The sequence below is a fragment of the Typopeltis vanoorti genome, chromosome 22 (genome assembly GCF_054136105.1).
Source record: "Typopeltis vanoorti isolate ZY-2024b chromosome 22, IOZ_Tvanoo_1.0, whole genome shotgun sequence".
Taxonomy (NCBI): Eukaryota; Metazoa; Arthropoda; class Arachnida; order Uropygi; family Thelyphonidae; genus Typopeltis; species Typopeltis vanoorti.
In genome coordinates this window covers 91,992,206-92,014,682 of record NC_143570.1, presented here as the reverse complement: position 1 = coordinate 92,014,682, position 22,477 = coordinate 91,992,206, and the positions used below count along the sequence as shown (strand labels likewise).

The window sequence follows — 22,477 nt, the reverse complement described above, 5'->3', positions numbered from 1 at the left end:
GAAGCCTTACATGATATTATTAACCTCGGCCTGTAGAAAAGTGAGATTGCAAAAGTTAGTTGATGATTGATTTCAATATATTATATAGACTAATCTGAATATAGGGTGGATAATATAAATTTCTCTATATTTGGATCAGTAATCAACCAACAATTAATAATAAAAAAAATGGATAATTTAAATAAAAATAACATTCCAACAAGATGGCAGATTCAAAGCCAGGATGTACAACACAACAGTTTGCATACAAATGCTAGAAGTATAAGAAACAAGGCAGATGAAATGGTTGCACTAATTGCGTCTGTTCACCCAAATATTGTCGGAATAAGTGAGACATGGTTGGAAGAAGATGACATCCTGACAGGAATAGAGATGGAAGGATATGATGTGTTTCGTGAGGATAGACGGGGTAAAAAGAAGGGGGAAGTGCTGCTGATAGAAAAAGAGTTATGTCCATACAAAGTAGAGAATTAAAATTAAAATAAACACACGTGTTAACCACAGTGAAAATTATTTAATTGTAAATATTTACAAGCAAGAAGGAACAGCAATGGGATCTCCTTTATCACCAAACCTAGCAAACTTGTTTCTAGAACACTTTTAGGAAAAAATATTCACTTTTCAACCGAAACCAAAAATTTGGCTAAGATATAATAAATTTAGTTTAATCCTTTATCCAAGCGCGAGCAAACAAAGTTTGCGCCTGAAAGTATCTTCAGGACTGGGGTAAAGTGGTACAACACCAGGGCACCCCTTGAAAAGGTGGAGCAAGCTACCAACACTCCTATCTCAGTATCTCCCATAATGCAAAACACATCTCCTGGCGGATATGTCTAATGTTATGCATTAACGGAAGGACCACAACCCAGACTAGTTTCGACCTTTATTGAGGTCTCTTCTGTGGGAGCTGTCTATCAACACTCCTATCTCGATATCTTCTATAATGCACTTCTAAATAACTTAGGGAATTGAAACAACGTAGATCCGAATATAAATTAAATAATACTTTAATAGATATTTCCGATATTTCGGCAATGTCCCATTGCCATTTTCTAAAGGAACTTACAAAAAGCAGGAGCAAAACAGGCTCTAACAATATAGCAACTGGAAATGAAGATCTGAAGCTATCTTTCTCCTAGAAGTCCTGATGGTGCCCTCTGGCGGGCTAAGTAGGCATTCTTGGCCGTTGGGCTGAAGGTCTGCTGATGTATGCCTCCCAAATTTGGGGCAGTTGCATACAACCAAATTTGTTGAGGTTTGGAGAGTTTCTTAGGGCACTCTGCCCTAAGAAATGGAATGCCTACTTAGCCCGCCAGAGGGCACCATCAGGACTTCCAGGAGAAAGATAGCTTCAGATCTTCATTTCCAGTTGCTATATTGTTATATTATTTAATTTATATTCGGATCTACGTTGTTTCAATTCCCTAAGTTATTTAGAAATGCATAACCAACGTATAAGCCTATCTACGAGAATCAGCTTCTATAATGCAAAACACATCTCCTTGCGGATATGTCTAATGTTATGCATTAAGGGAAGGGCCACTACCCAGACTAGTTTCGACCTTTATTGAGGTCTCTTCAGTGGGTGTTCTACCACCTTACCCCAGTCCTGAAGATACTTTCAGACGCAAACTTTGTTTGCTCGCACTTGGATAAAGGATTAAACTAAATTTATTATACTCTAACCAAGTGAAAAATAAACTTTCAACATCTTTCTCCAAATCCAAAGTAATTTATTAAAAAAGGGTGGTACACCATTTGGCAACTCCTATAGGTAGAGATGACCTGCTAATGCTTCTGCCTGGTATCTCCACTTGGGCCTAGCCCCCACTGAAGAGACCTCAATAAAGGTCGAAACTAGTCTGGGTTGTGACCCTTCCCTTAATGCATAACATTAGACATATCTGCATGAAGATGTGTTTTGCATTATGGGAGATACTGAGATAGGAGTGTTGGTAGCTTGCTCCACCTTTGCAAGGAGTGCCCTGGTGTTTTACCACTTTACCCCAGTCCTGAAGATACTTTCAGGCACAAACTTTGTTTGCTCGCAATTGGATAAAGGATTAAACTAAATTTATTATACTCTAACCAAGTGAAAAATAAACTTTCAACATCTTTGGCTAAGATATGTCGACGACGTATTTGCAGTCTGGGATCATCCCGAACATGAATTACAACTGTTTCTAGATAATATTAACCTTCTTCATCATCGCATCAACTTTACATTAGAAAAAGAATCTCCACAGGGTAGCTCCTTTTTGGATTTACACATCCAAAGAAAAGAAGACAGTTCCATCGCCACGTCTGTCTTTCGCAAGCCTACATTCTCAGGTCGCTACATTCACAATTCTTCCGCTCATCATCCATCTCAGAAATCTAGCATTATTAAATCACTAGTTTCCAGAGCACACAAATTCTGCTCCTCTGAAGAATCTCTAAACCAGGAATTAGAAGTAATCAAAAATACAGCCATCCTAAATGGATATAATCCTAAAACAACTCAAAAAATCATCAGTAGTCACTTCTCCACACATCAAATCAGACAGAAAGAAGCCCATAGGATTCCCATACCTTACGTTAAAGGCATCTCAGAACGTCTTTCTAAAATTATGAAGAAATACAATTTTGCCACTTCCTACAAACCTATCGACCAAATTTACAACTTGTTACCTTCTCCTAAGGACAAACTCTCACCCTTGATGTTACCTGGCGTTTATGAGATTCCATGCTCATGCAAATTATCTTACTTTGGAAAGACAGGTAGGTCTGTTCAGAAACGCATCTTGGAACATCAAGACCACATTCATCTTTTTAAGCCTCAGAAATCTGGCCTCTCTCAATACGGAATTGAAAATCCAAACCATAGGATCCATTGGGAAAAGGACAAACTCTCAAACTTGATATTACCTGGCATTTATGAGATTCCATGCTAATGCAAATTATTTTACTTTGGACAGACAGGTAGGTCTGTTCAGAAACGCATCTCGGAACATCAAGACCACATTCATCTTTTTAAGCCTCAGAAATCTGGCCTCTCTCAACACGGAATTGAAAATCCAAACCATACGATCCATTGGGAAAAGTCTAAACTTTTACATTGATCTTTATTTAAACATGAACGTTTATACAAAGAAAGTTCTGAACGCCCTACTACACAGACCAAACTTAAACCGCAACGACGTTCTTACTATTCCTAAAGTATGGGAAATTGTCATACAAAATTGTGTTAAATAAAATATTTTTTTTTTTTTGTACTACTTTAGCACATTATGCACATTTCATGAGATTCTATTGTAATCATGCACCCTAACTGTAGGTTATTCCTATTGTTGTTTAAATACTGTACTGATGATGTCCTAAGATACTTAGGATGAAATATTTACAATTAAATAATTTTCACTGTGGTTAATACGTGTGTTTCTTTTAATTATGAACGCACCACAGGTTTCGTTATTTAAAAAAAAAAAAAAAAAAAATACAAAGTAGAGATGTAAGAGGGAAATAGCGCCAGTGGTTTTGAGGCAGTATGGTGTGAGATAGAGGTGAATGGAATTAAATACTTGTTTTGATGTTGTTATAGACCAGGTAATGTACGATAGTGGTGATAGTGGAATGTATAGTCAAATTAGCCAAGCAAATAAGAAAAAGGTGATCATTATGGGTGATTTTAATTATGGCAATATAAACTGGAATGATGAGATAGCAACTAGAAGAAAAGAAAACGAGTTTCTTGAGTTTGTGAGGGATAACTACTTCAGACAGTATGTAACAGAGGGCACATGAGGATTAAGAATCTTGGATTTGGTCATCTCATCCGAGGATGTAATTATAAATGAGGTGTCACATCATTCACCAATTGATGAGAGTGACCATGAGGTGATTACCTGGGTGGTTGCCAGCAGTGCGAGGATCCCTGTGAAAAAAGGGTATATGTGAAACTACAACGGGGGTGATTATGAAGAGCTCAGGAGACAGCTTGCGGGTGTAGCATGGAATGAGGAGTTAGCTGGAAAAGAGATCAATGCAGCTTGGAGGATTTTCAAAAAATATTTAGTAGATGCAATGTCTAAATGTATTCCAAGGGTGAGAAGTTTAAATAAGGTAGGTGTGAGATGGATGAATAAAGAGATTAAGCATGCGATACAGAGAAAATGGGCATTGTGGAGGCAGCATAAGAGAAGTGGAAATAACTGATTTCATGAGGTCTACAAAGATCAGGCAAGGAGGGTGACTTGGTAGCTAAAGAGGGGTATGAACAGCAGTTAGCTAATGTGGCCAAAAAGAATCTAGAGAGCTCTTTCGATATGTAGCCAGCAAAAGAAAGAATGATTATGGAAGGATGACATTGATTGGAGGAAATGGTATCGAGACAGCTGTTGCAGAATGTGTGGTGGAGATACTTAATGAGCAGTTCATAAAGATCTTTCAATCTTGTGAATATGACTTCATGGAGAGATTGATAGCAGTTGAAGATGGGGAGGAGAGACTGACTGTAAGTGAGGGGGTGTTTGGGGAGTTGAGTAAACTAGATGTAAATAAGGCTCGGACTTGATACTATAACACAGTGTATTCTGAAAGAATGTGCCAGGGAGTTCACACCTGCCTTGACATATTTTTTTAATAAGAGTCTTGCACTTGGTCAAGTTCCTAAGGAGTAGAAGGAGACAAAGATTGTGCCACTTCATAAAGGAGGTGATCGAACTCAAGCATCAAACTATAGGCTTATCTGTGTGTCAGGTGTTGTAGTTAAGTTGTTGGAGAAGCTTGTGAGAACTAGGATCCAGAGTTGGGTTGACAACAATGGTATTATCTTTGATGGACAGCATGGATTTGCTAAAGGGAGGTCATGTTTTAGTAATCTACTTACTTATTACAATAAATTGACTGCATCCTTGGACAGAGGAGAAGGATACACAGTAATATACTTGGATTTCATGTTGGAGGCTTAATGGATTTTTTACAACACTCAAAAAGAATTAAAATGGAATTTAATACTTCCTATATTTCGTCCTAGTCACTAGGACATCTACAGGGATTAAAAAACAATTAATGTAACATATACACAAATAACAAACAATACTAAGCCCAACCACGTGGGTGACACTAAAGCTGTTAATAATGCTGTTATTTAGTTTCCATAGCGGGTAGTTTCCTGTTAGTGTATATGTTGCTGTCTAAGGTCTCAAGGGACAGTTTGGCCTTGACCAAATGGTGGTCACTAAAAGTTAGTGGTGCATGGCAAACTTCCTTAACAGTAGACTTTAGATGCTGGCTTATATATATATATATATATATATATATATATATATATATATTATATATAGATAGACTCAGCCCCACCCAAACCTTCTATCTGGCTAAGATATGTAGATGATGTGTTCTCCATTTGGCCTCATGGCCCAGACACGTTAGACTCCTTCCTCAGTCATCTCAATAGTCTACATCCAAGAATCCAGTTCACTATGGAAAAGGAAAAGAACAATTGTTTACCCTTCCTAGACACCTTAGTCACACACCTGCCTAATAATACACTTACCTTCACCGTATACAGAAAACCCACACCACACAGGCAGATACATTCACAAACTCTCCCACCACCACCCCTCTCAACAATATGGCATTATTAAAACTCTTACCAAGAGCCCACAATCTTTGTTCCAGTGGAACCACCCTCACTACTGAGCTTAACCACATACACAGCACTTTCCTCTCCAATGGCTACAGCGATCACAGTATCAAAAAAATAATCAACTCCTCCCCCATTCCCCGTTCTTCTCGTCAACAAGATTTTAAAAATGCCATCACCATACCCTACATCCGTGGCACATCCGAAAAAATAGCCAAGATACTAAAAAAGTACAATCTACACACAGCATATAAGCCCCACCGCAAACTTGCTACCCTTATCCATTCTACGAAAGATCAGCTCCCTCCTCTCTCTCTGCCTGGAGTTTACAAAGTACCCTGTTCCTGTAAGCTGGCGTACTTTGGACAGACAGGCAGATCAGCATCCATCCGTCTAGAGAAACACAAGTCTACATCTTCAAACACAACTATGGCCATTCAGGCTTGGCTGACCATGTTTTGGACACCACCCACAGGGTATCATGGAAGAAAACCACCATGCTCCACCACAGCAAATTCAAGAAAGAGAGACTTTTCTTAGAAGCAGCAGCAGCTCTCAAAAACCAACCAAATCTCAATAAATACGGTTGCATTAAGCTTCCGAAGATTTGGGAAACACTCATCATCAGAGTTCCCACCTTACATTCCAGGCCACCTACTACTGCCCTTAGAGGGCGCTCTACCTAGATGGGACTTCAGTGTCACCCACGTGGTTGGGCTTAGTATTGTTTGTTATTTGTGTATATGTTACATTAATTGTTTTTGTAATCCCTGTAGATGTCCTAGTGACTAGGACGAAATATAGGAAGTATTAAATTCTATTTTAATTCTTTTTGAGTGTTGTAAAAAAATCCATTAAGCCTCCAACATGATGTCCTCACAGCACTTAAGCTTCTACACACATATACTTGGATTTCACAAAGTCTTTTGATAGAGTACCTCATGATAAGTTGACAGTCAAACAAGAGCAGATGGGGTTGGATATTAGATTCGTGCATTAGATTGAAGACTGGCTATCTGATAGGTATCAACAAGTTGTGTATGTGGGTGCAATATCCAGGAAATGGAAAGTCACTAGTGGAGCGCCTCAGGGGTCTGTTTTAGGGCCATTACTGTTTAACTTGTATATTAATGATATTGGCAAAGATTTGGATGGAGATATTCAGTTGTTTGCAGTGATGAAAGTTGGGATGAACCATAAAGAGTAGTGAAGATGTTGTGGCCTTACAAGAAGACTTGAATAAATTGAATGATTGGGCATAGAAATGGGGATGTGAGTTCAATGTTGCAAAATATAAGGTTTTAAAATTTGGAAAACAAAGATGGGATGCAGAATTTATGCTTGGTGAGAATATATTGTTGGAGGTAGAGGAAATAAGAGATCTGGGAGTGATAGTGGATAAGGATCTAAAATTTAGAGGACACATCGCCAAATTTGTGAAGACAACACAAAGGCTTCTGGGAATGATGCAGAGGACACTGACATGTAGAAGTAGGAAGATTCTTGTTCCGTTATATAAGGCTTTAATTAGGCCACACATGGACTATTGTGCCCAGATTTGGTCACCGGGTTTTCAGAAGGATGAAGAGATTTTGGTAGTTTTTGACTAAGGTAGTTTTTGACCTCTGGAATGTCGAGTATGAGGAAAGATTGAGAAGATGTAATTTGCAGAGTCTGGAGGACAGGAGTAAGAGGGGAGATATGATAGAGTTGGAAAGGATACATTGATACAGAGAATAGTGGGAGATCAGGGGAGAACCAGAGGTCATCCCTGGAAACTATATAAAGAGGGTGTGAGTAGGGGAGTGAGAGGCAGGTTTTTTTCGTGCAGAGTTGTGAATGATTGGAATGCCTTGTCTGAGAGTTTGGTGTCTGCAAAGAGTTTGAGTGTGTTTAAGACAAGGTATGATGAGATGTGTGTGATAATAGGACCTCCCAGATGAGTCTTTGACTCCATGAAGTAATAATAATAATGAATCTAAAAATGAACGGCTTCCTTGGGTGTGTGTTGCAGAGCAAAGTTTTTCACATGATGGTGATACATTGGAAATTGACACTCTTAGTTCTTTCTATATTTAACTGAGATCTATATTTTGTTTTTAATGAAGCCACATCTGCAAACAATTCTAACTTTTGTTGTTTTACCTTTTTGTTCCATAACTTTTTTTTTGTTTTAAACAAAAAAGCATTAACTTTTCACTCATCTCTAAGATAAAATATTTTTTCTTGGAGTTGAAGGTTTAATATATTTAGTTTCTCAAATATATCCACCAAGTAGCTAAATTTCATCACAAATAAGTGGTCTCTAAACTTCTGCTTCTTCGTGATTTTCCTCTTCCAAGAAGATTGTTATTTCGTCTCTTAACTCGCAAACATTTTCCCTGTGATGCCATCTTGTTTCGCAGTAAAATAGTAACGCTAAATGTTCTGCTCTAGCCATGTCTTTGCAAAGTTCAGAAAACAGTCTTGATTTTATGGGTCTCATTTTTATATAATTCACCATGGTTATAATTGTTGTTAACACATGTTTCAACCAGGACTCATTTCCTTTGCAGCAAGAGCTTCTCTATGAATCATGCAATGTGTCCATATAGAATGTGGGGATTTTTCTCTCACAAGGGTTTGTAAACTTTTAAACCTTTCAGACATAACTCAAGCACCATCAGTGCAAATTCAAACACAATTTTTCAACTGTATGTTTGCCTTGCATATAAAATCATCAAATATTTTGAACAGTTCAGGTGCTGTGGCTCTTTCTATCGATTTATAAAGCAATAACTCTTGAACTGCTGATAATCCATCACAAAATCGAACATAAACAATTAAATGACAATCCTTGTTACTATCTGTTGTCTCGTCAAGCTGAATTCAGAATAATTGGGCACAAAGCTGTGAAAAAAGTTGTTGCTGTATATCTTCACATATAATACCAATTCGCTGAGCAATAGTATCATTTGATAGAGGTATGCACTGTAGTTGTTTAGTAAAACTTTCTCCAAGCATAGTTTCCACAATATCAATCGCAGCTGGCAGAATTAGGTCTTCTCTGATAGTGTGGGAAATTTTGCACCTAGCTATTTTATATGCAACTTTGTAAGAAGCTAGTAAAGCTTTTTCATTTACAGACAAAGCTTTTTTAATGCTAGATTTTTGCTTTTCAAAACATTTCAGTTTGGCAGCAAAGACGTCTCGAGGTTTGTTAACATACTCCTTATGAAATGTTTCCAAATGTCTTAAGTTTATTTGGTTTCGTGCTATCAGCCGCCAAAATTTTCTAACAAATAACACACAGTGATCTTTCTTCATCATTTACTTCAGTCTTTGTAAAACCTAAATCTAAATATTCCGCTGTGTGATTTTACTTTTGGAGTGATATTCTGTGAACCTGAATTTGTTGACGTCGACATTCCACAGTCGTCTGCTTACATCCAATTAAAAATGTATAAATTTTTCTAAACAAGAAAAGGTTGTTTTTATACCTTGTATCATTCGTTGCGAATAGGGGTAAAATAACGCTGACCATCGACTTCTCACTGTTGGCCACTGTTGCAGTGTTACTGCAGTCTTGCCATTTCAAGCCCTATTTATACTCGCAGAAACATTTCCAGAACATTCGAGACTTCCCGTGATGAAATCTTAATGTTTCCAAAAGGCCGATACAATTCAATGGTCTGTGCAGTGATGCCAGATGTATACAACTTTTGTATGATTTGATAAAGTGTTTAAATTTGCATGGATATTTAATGCAAATTTATTAGTGCAAATTAATTACTTAGGAATTAATTAAAATGCACTATTTTAATTAATTCCTAGGTTGTTTTTTTTGTTGTTATACTAAATTTTATTATGGGTTTTGTCAGTGTATCAACACAAGAATTACAATGGGGGGGGGGACGCCACAAAAACTAATTTTAAAAAATGGAGTACACATGAAAGAAGGTTGAGAAACACTGACAAACTAATAATAAACATAGTAACATAACTGCATAAAATAACTTTTACATCTCTATGATATCCCCTGCTCCTCCTATCTACTAGACTCTATAAACTGCATCTTCTCAATCTTTCTTCTACACAACATTCCATTCAATTACCTCTGAATCCATTCCAATATCTCTATCCTTTTGAAAACTAGGTGATAAATTCTGTGCATAGTAGTCCATGTGGCCCTTGATTAGGCCACATGGACTACTATGCACAGAATTTTATACAATGGAATGAGAAATCCCTTACTTCTACAAGTCAGTGTCCTCTGCATCATTGCCAAATTTTGCTGCACTTTCCTCGCAAAGTCTCCTCTAAATTTTAGATCCTTATCAACCATCAAGACCAGATATCTTATTTCCTCTGCCTCCTCTAATACATTCTCATCAAGTGTACAACTTATACTGAATCCTTATTTTCCAAATCTTACATTTGCAACATTAAACTGGCATCCACACTCACATACCTATTCATATAGTCTATCCAAGTTCTCTTATAAAGCCACATCTACTCTACTCTACTTAGTTCTTCCCAACTTTGCATCATCTGCAAACCACTGAATATCCCCATTCAAACCTTCCTCAATATCATTAACATACAGGCTTTTAATGTTAATGGGGTTTTTTCAGCTTTTTTTCAGTTTTTTCATTTCTTTTCCTATTTTCTTGAATAATTTGCTTGTACATTTCATAGCCACTACCCCCCCCCTCCCGCATTATCAGGTCTATAGCAACATCCAACTAAGTATTTCATTCTATTCATCTCTCTCACACCATACTGCCTCAAAACCACTGCCACTATTCTCCACTTGCATGGGCATAACTCCTTCTTTCTGTGATCAACAATACTCCACCTCTCTTTTTACCTTTTCTGTCTTCACGTGAAACATCATACCCCTCTATCTCTTTTCTTATCAGCATGTTCTAATCAATGCAACAGTATGCAACAGTTTTGTACTGCTTGTTTCTAATACTTCTATAATTTTCTAATACTTCTATAAATTTAGTTTAATCCTTTATCCAAGCAAGCAAACACAGTTTGCACCTGAAAATATCTTCAGGACTGAGGTAAGGTGGTACATCCCTTGGCAACTCGTAGCAAAGGTTGACCAAGCTCTCATCACCCCTTGTCTCAGCATCCCATAATGCAAAGCACATCTCCTTGCAAAATAAACTTCCTACATCATTTAACTTTCTGACCTTGGAATACATTTAAACATTGGTTTTACTAGACAGGTTCTGTAACAGCATCCAAGCAGTATTGATCTCCTTTCCAACCCAACTCCTCATTCCATGCTACAGCTGAAAGCAGTCTCCTGAGCTTTTCATAACCACCAGACTTGTAGTTCCACATATAACCTTGTACTCTTGTATCCACATTAGTGTTATACCTGGTCACTCTCAGCAAACAGGGAAATTCAAACCATCTTTTATAATGACAGCCTCTGATAAGATGATCAAATCTGAGACTCTCGAATTCTCAGAAAATGCCCTGTTATTTACTGCCTAAAGTAGTTTTCCCTTAAACACTAGTTGACAGATTGCAATAAAGTTAAGGGATGAGGCAATCCTGTCATTCCAATATATATTTCATAATTAAAATTACCCATAATGACCACTCTTTTCCTATTTTCTTGAATAATTTGCTTGTACATTTCATAGTCACTACCCCCCCCCACATTATCAGGTCTATAGCAACATTCAACTAAGTATTTCATTCTATTCATCTCTCTCACACCATACTGCCTCAAAACCACTGCCACTATTCTCCCCTTGCATGGGCATAACTCCTTCTTTCTGTGATCAACAATACTCCACCTCTCTTTTTACCTTTTCTGTCTTCACGTGAAACATCATACCCCTCCATCTCTTTTCTTATCAGCATGTTCCAATCAATGCAACAGTATGCAACAGTTTTGTACTGCTTGTTTCTAATACTTCTATAATTCGTACACAAACATAACAGTTCATTTCTGGATCTATAACAAGTTTCACTGATATTATGATACCACTTATTATTCACTGATACCATGCTTATTAGATGCGATTTTTCCATGTCTTCCTCCAACATTACTCTCTCTCGTTATCCATCTCAGAAACCTCTTCAAGCCCTACATCCCTACATTCCCTCGTGTCTACTCGTACATTCACTTCCTCTTTAAGTAGTGACCTGGGCTGTCACCCTCCCAATTTTTTTGTCTGTCTTGCATTCTTGTTCACAAATCTATACACTTGTACTACTCACTTCTCAATTCATAAATATCACTTCAATCTTTCCTCCCTTACTTACTCTTCTGCTCTTCCACATTGTATCTTATTTGCTCAGATGCATTCTCTGCACTCATTATTCTTCATCTCTTCTAGCAGAAGTCTCTCCAGGTGACACATCAATATCATTAAACTATGGTCCATCACTCTTATCCAGTTCAATCTGTCCTTCAAATTCATCTCACACATTCACAAACTGCACTCCTTTCTCTTCCCATGTTTCTGCTAACATATCATTCATCATTTTTTTTGTTCTCTGCCTCAATTCACTGTCATACCTGGGCAACAAATTGACTACCTTTCTTGTCACACTATTATCTTTTATTCTTCTCAACAACCTATTATATCACTCCTTGAACTCATTCAAGGAGTGGTATGATAGGAACCTCTCCTCATAAAGATCCAAAACATTTTCCCACACACACATATTATGAGAGTTGTTTGAAAAGTTTGGTAAATTTCCAATAGACAGCTACACAATTCATTCATTCATACCAGTGTCGACAAGTATACAACATTCATACAACATTCATACAATCTTCATTGACATGTTTTACTTATGATGCCATGTTTCCTATAACCTCATCTTCTCAATTATGTGATCCCACAATAACTATCAACTCTTTTGCTCACTAAAATCATTAAACTACAGTCCATCACTCTTATCCGGTTCAATCTATCCTTCAAATTCATCCCACACATTCACAAACTGCACTCCTTTCTCTTTCCACGTTTCTGCTAACACACCATTCGTAATTTTTTTTGTTCTCTGCCTCAATTCACTGTCATACCTGGGCAACCAATTGACTACCTTTGTCACACTATTATCTTTTATTCTTCTCAACAACCTATCATACCACTCCTTGAATGAGTTCAAGGAGTGGTATGATAGACTTTGTGTTTCATAGGAAGGACCTCCCATGATGAGTCTTTTGACTGCATGGAGGCTTGAATAATAATAACCTAATATTCATTCTTACATTCTCCTTGTTTCCAGTCAATTATGTGATCCCACAACAACTACCAACTCTTTTGTTCACTTATCATCATATCCAATGCCTCAATCACTTGACTCATTTTACTTCCCAGAAAACGACCCTCATGTCTCCTTTTGTTCACCACACCTCTAATAATCAATTCCCTGTAAAACACCACTTGCAAGTCTTTCGTTATCCCTTTCATAATATCATTCATTTCATTCCTCCTCGTTCTTCACAAAAATCTACAATTCTCTTCATTTCACTCTGCATTCACTTCATGTCTTGCCTCATCCTCACCAACTCAGTTTTCAAATCTTGCATTATTTTTTTCTATCATTTACTCTTGCTATTTTATGTCACACATACTTTTTTTTTACCATCAGCCGTTCACCATGTTACTATTAATTGCACTCGCTTTTACATCATCCATTTCATATGCTTTCTTAACATTCATACAATCTTCATTGACATGTTTTACTTATGACGACATGTTCCCTACTCTGATTCAAACAAGTCCTCTGGCACATCTGCATATTGCATTTTCTGCATACCCAGACTCACTCCTTTCTCTTATCCAACCTCATGATGGGTGCCACAATTGCTGACTGATGATCTAAAATGTATGCGAAAAGACATTTCAATGCAGTGTTTGGTGATGTTTAAACAAATTCACAGGAATTTTTGCATCGATTCATCACTGAGACGAAACTTGGATCCACCACTACAGTCGAGTTCAAGCAGTAATCAAAACAGTGGAAAATGGCCAGTGAAAGAGTACCGAAAAAAAGCGAAGACTGTTTGATCAACTGGGAAGGTGATTGTAACTGTTTTTTAGGATTCCTAACCTAAGGAATTATCATAGAATATTTGAAAAAGAGTGAGACAATAACAGGAGTCTATTATGCCCCATTATTCGACCGTTTAAAAGAAGAACTGAAGAAAAAACGGCCAAGATTGGGGCACAAATAAGTGCTCTTTCATGAAGACAATGCACCGTCCCACACATCGGCCATTGCAATGGCAAAATTGCACGAATTGAGGTTCAAATAGGTTCCATAGCCACTGTATTCTATGAACTTGGCCCCATGTGACTTCTTGTTCCCAAACTTAAAAATTTGGCTCGATTGGAAAAAATTTTCTTCGAACGAGGATGTCGTCAAGGCTGTCAATGACCATTTCACACAATTTGACAAATCCTACTTTTTAGATGGAATGAAATAATTGGAAACTCGTTGGACCAAATGTGTAGACCTCGATGGAGACTATGTCAAGAAATAAAGGTGATTTTTTCCAAAAAAATGTGTTTAACTAATTATTTTTTTTTTTACCAAACTTTTCAAATAACCCTCATACACTTACAGCAGGGCTGTCCAAAGCACTGCCCATGAGCCGCATGCAACCCGCAGTGCGATTTTGTGCGGCCCACCTGTGGGTTTTGATTTTCACGAGCAAAAAAATAAAATAAAAATTTGAATTGAATTCGTATTAGATATTTTAATTCTATCACTAATCGATAATCCCGATGTTAGCAATTTTATTTAGTGTTTTTACATCACTATATACCCACGTGTTTTTCAAATATTAGATGTATCAAAGAAGTGTTCTTACACTGTTTTATTCCAACGCGCATGCTCCATGCACTCATGGGGAAAACGAGGCATGATTAGTGTGCGATTAGTGCTGTTTGTTTGTTCAGCTTTCAAGGTTGTGTTGCTGCTGCTCACCAAATTACTAGATATGCATTGTGATGCAGCCCTTGGATAATTTTTTTTTCTAATGCGGTCCTCAGATTACCTAAAGTTGTATAGCCCTGACTTACAGCATCATACCTACCCTTCTTGAAAAATCCATGCAATTCATATTCATCCATGCTGACCTATGCAACGATCTCCCTTTAATTATCATTTTGTTATAAAGCTCTAACAAGAAATAAAGAATTTAAAATAATACGCCCTAAAAAAAATTTAATCGAACAGCACGTTATAATAACAACTATCACACAGCAATATTCAATCTAAAAATTACACAACATCATCATCATCATACAATAAATATAAAATTAACTCATCTTGCTGTAGACCATAGTTGTCATCATTATATCATGTCTTTATAATTTATATCAATGTATGAAATCCACTGCTTTGTATGGCTTGGAGGTAATTGTTAGCAGTGCAAAGATCTGAGGTGCTGCACAAATTGCTATAGTTACATCATATTGATTAAACTAAATGCTTTGGTTTCCATTGTCTAAGACCTTAAACATGCCTTATATGAATTACTATGTGCAGATTTGGTCACTGTTTCAAGAGATATCAGTTGGTGAGGGGTTACCAGGATGATATGGAAGAGATTTTTCCACAGGGATAGAACAGGACACCATCCTTGTACACTATATAAGGAGGGTGCAGGCAAAGCAGTGAGGCATAGTTCTTTGCATGGAGAGTGGCTGGTAAGTGTAGTGAGTGGAGAAATGGTGAATGAGTTTAACGCATGACAGACATGTGTGGGAGAGAGAGAGAGAGAGTAAAGACCTCTCGCTATGAGTCTTCTCTCTATGGAGGTCTTCTGGTGATAACAATAGCATTAACAATAAATGGATGAGTGACTTCCAAATGTCATGCAAGCAAATGACCTCAGCAGACTCTGAAAATGGTATGGTAAAGAGATGAAATCTAATTTGTGTAACAGAGTTCCATGTGGTATTATTATCATTATTATTATTCAGGCCTTCATGGAGTCAAAAGACTTATCATGGGAGGTCTTTCCTAAGAAACACAGAGTCTATCAATACTCATCGAGGGGAGGTCTCCCCCTAAGAAACACAAAGTCTATCATACCACTCCTTAAACTTATTGACCATTCTCGCTCTCACCACTTGATCAGGCAATGCATTCCATGGTTCAACCACCCTCCCTGCAAAGAAACCACTCCTCACCCTCTTGCTCACAGATTCCTTTCTTAACTTCCAGGGATGGCCTCTTGTCATCACTCCTTCCTGCTGTTCAACCAAGGGAAAGAACTCCCCAGTGTCAACCCTGTAACCACCTCTCAAGAGTTTAAAAGTCTCAATCATATCACCTCTCCTTCTATCCACGAAACTCTGCAGTCCACTTTCTCTCAGCCAATCCTCATAACTATCATTGTACAGTCCTGAAACTATGTGTTATCCACCTTTGTACCCTTTCCACAGTTAATTTATCTCCTTCAAATCCTGGGGACCAAATCTGAGAACAATAGTCTAAGTGTGATCTGATCAGGGTCTTATACAACTGAATGATAACTGTTTTATCTCTGCAGGTCAGCATCCTTTTCATTATTGCAGCAATCCTCTGTGTTACCTTCACCACCTTTGCAATATGTCACCTAAATTTCAGGTTTCTATCAATCATCAACCCCAGATCTCTTGTCTCCCCCTACTTCCTCCACTATAGCTCCTCCCATAGAGTATGCAGTGTCCCATCGATGTTTCCCAAACCTCAAGACCTTACATTTTGCTGTATTAAACTGATACTCCCATTCATTTGCCCATCTATCTAGCTTATTCACTGTCGAATGCCTTTGCAAAATCCAGCAAAATCATTGTGTAGCCATTTCCTTTATCCAACTTAGCTGTTACTCTATTATAAAAGGTTAGTAAATTACTAAGGCATGACCGACCCTTCACAAAGCCATGTTGACCCTCATACAGCATCAAATTTTTATACCCATTCTTGAATTCTCTTTTTGACCAATTTTTCTAATACTTTTATCACCATGCCTGAGATACTGATAGGTCTATAATTTGCTACTGTAGTGTTAGAACCTGACTTGTGCAAGAGAATTATTTTGCCCACTTTCCACAAAACCCTAGGCTAATATCCCATCTAATCCAACAGCTGTATTTACATTGAGATTCTGCAATATCCTGAGAACCTTCCCACATTACTGTCTGTCACATAGGTTAAAGCAGCAACCTCACTAGCATGACACCCTTGCAAAGTGATCACTCAGTAACTCAAATATTTTTTCCGCTTCTGTCTCCTTGTGACCATCATCACTCATTAAAGTTAATCTTCCACAGTCGTTCTTCCTCTTACTTGCCACAACGAAATAACTCTTTGAGATAACCTTTGGCCTGCTTGGCTTGATTCTTCTTATAATCTGATTGTGCTTTCCTTGCCATGCTAGTCACCTTTCTTGCCTGAGCCTTGTACTGTTCATGTACTCATTCTGCTAATTTAGCAATGCATGTCTTCCAGATCATCTTCGGAACTCCCTGGTCTAGAGCAACAACCAACTGTATATATTGTCTTACTGGTCTTAATCTCACACCAGACTGCTTCAAATGAATAGCCACTCTCCCACCTGTTTCCTATTCTTTCTGGCTGCAATTCATCTGCTATCATCAGCAGAACTCTCCCCCACTCCCCATCTTATCTTCCCTGAAATTACTAAACCCTTCACATTCAATCTCTGTAACTACATCATCTGCTGTTAGCCAAGTCTCACTAATGCATATAACATTTTGTGAGGTTGCACTAGGCAATGCTAAAATCTCCTTCCTCTTGTTCCTGATATTTCTAGCATGAGTAAATAGAAACTGCAACATCCTTTCAGTCCCTACCCACCTTTACTTACTGAATTGACTACCCTGCTCAATATTTTCACTTGAGAGACTATGTATGAGAATATATCAATGCATTATCAGCATTTCTATATATATATTATTATTTTCTCCAGATTCCATGTGGTGGTGCAATATATGATACATTCTCTCATGTGCCAAGTGACTATCTCCACTAGGGGTGATCCCTACCATCCAACATGGCAACTCTAATTTATCTGCCTTAACATTCTCACTTGTCCAGAGAACAACAATATCTCTAGATGTCTGCATCCTTCCACATGCAAGCAGTCCATGTCTAGTATGCATTTCTATTCTATTTTCAAATGCACTCCGAGAATCTACATATTCCTTACCTCCTCTTTGATATATTCTTGCTATCAATGTAATGATTATTTCTCTCTACTTCTCAGTCCTGTTTATCACATCATTATCTTGTGTCATTCATACTAACTATTACTATCATTTCATTCACATTCTTACCTTGTTTTATTGCCATAGTTACATTCTCTATTGTTTCTCCAGGCATGCATTCCTCAAATTCTATTATGCTCACAATGAATTATTGGAAATGCTATACCTCACTCCTCCCAGAGATCGATTCAATCTTTGTTAACTTGCATCCCTCATTCTCTCTCTCTCTTTTTTTTTTCCTTGTTCTCTCATTTATCTGCTTTCCTTTCACTTCTCTATTCCTTGCTCCTGTACTCTCAACTTCTCTCATTCCCTCTTTTTTTTTCTGATTCTTCCACAATCTCTCCTTCTCACATCCAATCTCTCCCTTCATATAAAAACCCATTCTTCATAACTTCTACTTTAAGTAACTATCTCTATTTTTCCATGAATCCTACTCTCACTCAAGATTCACCAATACAATCAACACCATCCTTCTGAACCTCTAATCTTCAGTCACATGCAATCTTCAGTCACACTGCTTAACATTAAGTCCATCACCACTTCATACTCTATTTTCTCTACCTTGATCAAACCATTATCACTGCCAATGAAACCAGAAATGCTGATACTAAAATCGCCAACTCTTCCCATGGGCTACGTTTTATACAACCCTGCATCTCCCATCTCTTATCTGCCATCTTTTTAACTGATGGGAAGCATGTCTGCTGCAAGGAGAACAAAGAAGGAAGGAGGATGACTCAATTGGTAAGGGTACCAAAAATGCAGTATGAGAAACAGTTAGCAAATGAAGCAAAAAAAAAAAAAAAAGATGGGATGTAGAATTATTTACTGTCTATGCTTGGTGGGGATATATCGTAGGAGTTGGAGAAAATAAGAAATCTTGAGGTGATGGCGGATCAGGATCTAAAATTTAGAGGACACATTGCCAAAATTGTGAAATCGACACAACAAATTCTGGCAGTGATGCAGAGGACACTGACTTGTAGAAGTAAGGAGATTCTGGTTCTATTGTATAAGGCCTTGATTAGGCCACATATGGACTACTGTACACAAATTTGATCACCTTAATTTTCAGAAGAATGAAGAGATATTAGAAAGGGTCTAGAGGTGATTGATCAAGGTAGTTTCTGGTCTCCAGAATGTTCAGTATGAAGAAAGGGTGAGACGATTCAATTTACAGGGTCTAGAGTGGATAGGAAGAAGCAAGTTGATTGCCCTCAATGATAGATTTCACACCTCAATGATAGAGGTGTGAAAATTGCTGTGGGGTTATTAACAGAATAATCTGGAAGAGGTTTCACATAGAATGGGAGAAGACAGAGGAAGAGCAACAGATCATCCCTGGAAGCTGTATAAGGAGAATGCGAGCAATGGAGCAAGAATCAGGTTTTTTGATGGAGAACTATGAATGATTGGAATGCATTGCCTGAGAGTGTGGTGTCTTCAGAGAATATGAACGTATTTAATGCACAGCATGTTGAGCTCTGTGTATGAAAAAGGGACCACCCATAATGAGACTGACTCCATGAGGGTCTTGGAATAATAATAATAATAATTATGATATCAGTTATTAAAATTATAAGGAGCAGATCAAAATAATCAAACCATTGTACAGAAAGCTAAGTCTGAGGTTATGAAATGAAACTGGCTCTGCAAGCTAATGACTACCCAAAGGAATTCTGTCATTATGCTGAAAGTAAAAGAAGGAATGAATATGAAAGAATAACTATTGAATGTAGATGATATGTGGGTGACAGATGCAGAAGAGATTGTTCAACTAACGAGTGCCTATTTTCCTAAAAGCTATCAACTTGGTGTATGCTACATTGCCCTCACTGCTATTTCTTCAATGGATAAAGAAATTCAGGTGTATGAGGAGTTACTAAAACTGTGTGCACAGACTGAATAAGAATTTGGCAATAGGGAATGATGGGATATTAAGACAGATGCTAAAAAGAGTGTTATTGGCTATTCCTTTGACCAGGCTATATAATTCGAGTCTCAGAACAATGAAAATTCCATAGGAACAAGAATATACGGTAATCCCATTGCTGAATGGTGATGCAAAGACTGATGTATCCAACTATCGGCCTATCAGTATTTCTGGGAGTGGTGGTGAAGATTTTTGAAAAGTTGATTAGGGGTTGCATACAGAAATGGATTGACAGAAAATCTACACATTGCAATGAACAGCATGAGTTTGCTAAGGGAAGGTTGTGTCTGAGCGACTTGCTCATATTGTATGATACTTACCATTGAGTTAGATAAAAGGAATATGGATAAAAATTATACGTTTGGTGGAAGTTTCTTTTGCACTTGGTTAGACTATAATAAATTTAGTTTAATCCTTTATCCAAGTTTAAGCAAACAAAGTTTGTGCCTGAAAATATCTTCAGGACTGAGGTAAGTTGATACATCCCTTGGCAACTCGTAGCAAAGGTGGACCAAGTTCTCATCACTCCTTGTCTCAGTATATTCCATAATGCAAAGCACATCTCCTTGCGGACATGTATACTGCTATGCATTAAGGGAAGAGCCACTACCCAGACCGGTTTCGACCTTTATTGAGGTCTCATCAGTGAGAGGCAGGCCCAGAGTAGTGATACTCAGGCAGAAGCAATAGAGAGGTCATGAGTTGCCAAGGGATGTACCACCTTACCTCAGTCCTGAAGATATTTTCAGACATTTTGTTTGCTTACATTTGGATAAAGGATTAAACTAAATTTATTATATACTTTTGGTCTTTGCTAAAACTCTTGACGGAATATAGCATTGAAGGCTGTTGCATAAACTGGAGAATATGGGATTGGATTATAAAATATTTGCAAAATAGGAGAAGGGACTTACTTAAATATCAAAAAGTGGTATATGGGGGATGCGTGTGTGCAAGATTACCAGGGATATACTACAAGGATCAGTGTTTGGTCCATTGTTTTTTGATATATACATTAATGACATTGAGAAGGATTTGACAGCTGACATTCAGCTATTTCTTTTATCAATTTTTGTTTTATTTTTTTTTTTTTTTGTATTTTTATTCATTTCTTTTACTAGGTCTGGAAACCCTGCTTTAGAGACCAAACACAGAACATTTTTAAAGCCTCTTCAGGCCTCAGTTAGCAGAGTTGTGGTCTCACCCATAAGATCTGCATGCACATTAAGGCACATCTTACCATGTGCCTTAGAAACAGAAATATATGATCTCATATTACTGGAGTCTTGCAGATAACATTAATTTGGAGGAAAATTGTTGATAGGAAGTTAGTAATGATCTAACTTTTTCAGGTAATATTAAGGTACTACATGAGGTTGAATATCAGAAATTTGATGATAATGATGGTGGTGGTCTCACAGCAGGCAATGAACTCCATCTACTACCAAAACACAATCACATACATTCATGCCCACAGCAGGATTCAAATCTGCAACCTGTTGGTTGGAGGAAAGATAGACTAACCACTTGGCCAACTATGCTGGCAAAATTTAGTATAAATTTCACAATACTTAAAACTTATTTCCAACATTGTTCAGTTCAGATAACTTCTTATGAGCAATATTTATATAAAAAAGAAAATATTTATGTAAAGAACTCACAATAACATTTCCTCCTACAGGTTGAACATCCAGGCTGATGCCTAACCAACTGTCATTTTTAAGATCATGATGAAAATACTCTCGCCAGTAACTTGTATCACGGTGATTTCCTAAGAATACATTGTAAACTTCTATGAATAAAACTTAAAAAACACTGTGCATATTTCGACACACACAATACCTAGATACATTTTCCAACGAGTCAGCTATCATCACCAACTGATCACATAATGATCAGTTGCTGACACATTTTCCAGTTACTAGTATAAATGGGAAAATGTGTCTAGATATTTTATTATAAAACTTTGACGTCTACATTAACAACTATCTCAAAGTAAGTGTGCAGAAAAAACTTAGAAGTAAGGAAGGATATTATTGTGTTTATTTCATTACAAAATACTGGTTTTTAAGTTAGTGCTATTGCAATAGATTTTTTTTTTTTATGATTGCATAATAATTTGTTAGGATTTTATTGTCTCAGTATTGCATCCAACTGAATCGATTGCATTCAATATGGCAGCCATCAGTTCTAGCATGTCATTCCGCCCACCACCATTTAAAGACTGTTATTCATACCATAGTTGATTTTCAGCTTTTCATGCATTCAGTATGTATGCATCCCATTCCCATCAATGTTAGGTGCAAGATGGGAATGCGTATGTGCATGCATGAAATGTAAGCAGTGGGTAACAGCTGGGAGACATAAATATCTTGATCTTGTGATTTAGCAGTATCAGAGATAATGCTTCAGAAAGAGATGAAATTCAATCTGTAGATACCAATAGTAGTGTTGGGGGGGGGGGGGGGAGATTGTGAAAAACATACACATGGTTATATACATCATAAATCAAATGGATATGAAATCTAGCATTATTTCAAAGCCAATGTAGAAATTATGAAAGTTTCATAGAGAAGTTGACCAGCGAGCTTACAGGAATACACTTGCCAGCATTTATGACTTGCCTTAGCACAAACCACGAAGAAAACATAAATGTTACCCAAATGT

At 37.4% G+C, this 22,477-nt stretch overlaps 1 protein-coding gene across 2 annotated transcripts in view; it reads right to left on the bottom strand.

Moving 5' to 3' along the window:
- LOC150094569 (integrin alpha-9-like) overlaps positions 1 to 22,477 on the bottom strand; it is an 806,800-nt gene that overhangs the window by 750,935 nt on the left and 33,388 nt on the right. For both annotated transcript variants that reach the window (XM_090411876.1, XM_090411877.1), the window contains exon 3: positions 21,472 to 21,581. In XM_090411876.1, coding sequence (XP_090268002.1) covers positions 21,472 to 21,581 — 110 coding nt within the window. The remainder of the gene's footprint in view (positions 1 to 21,471; positions 21,582 to 22,477) is intronic.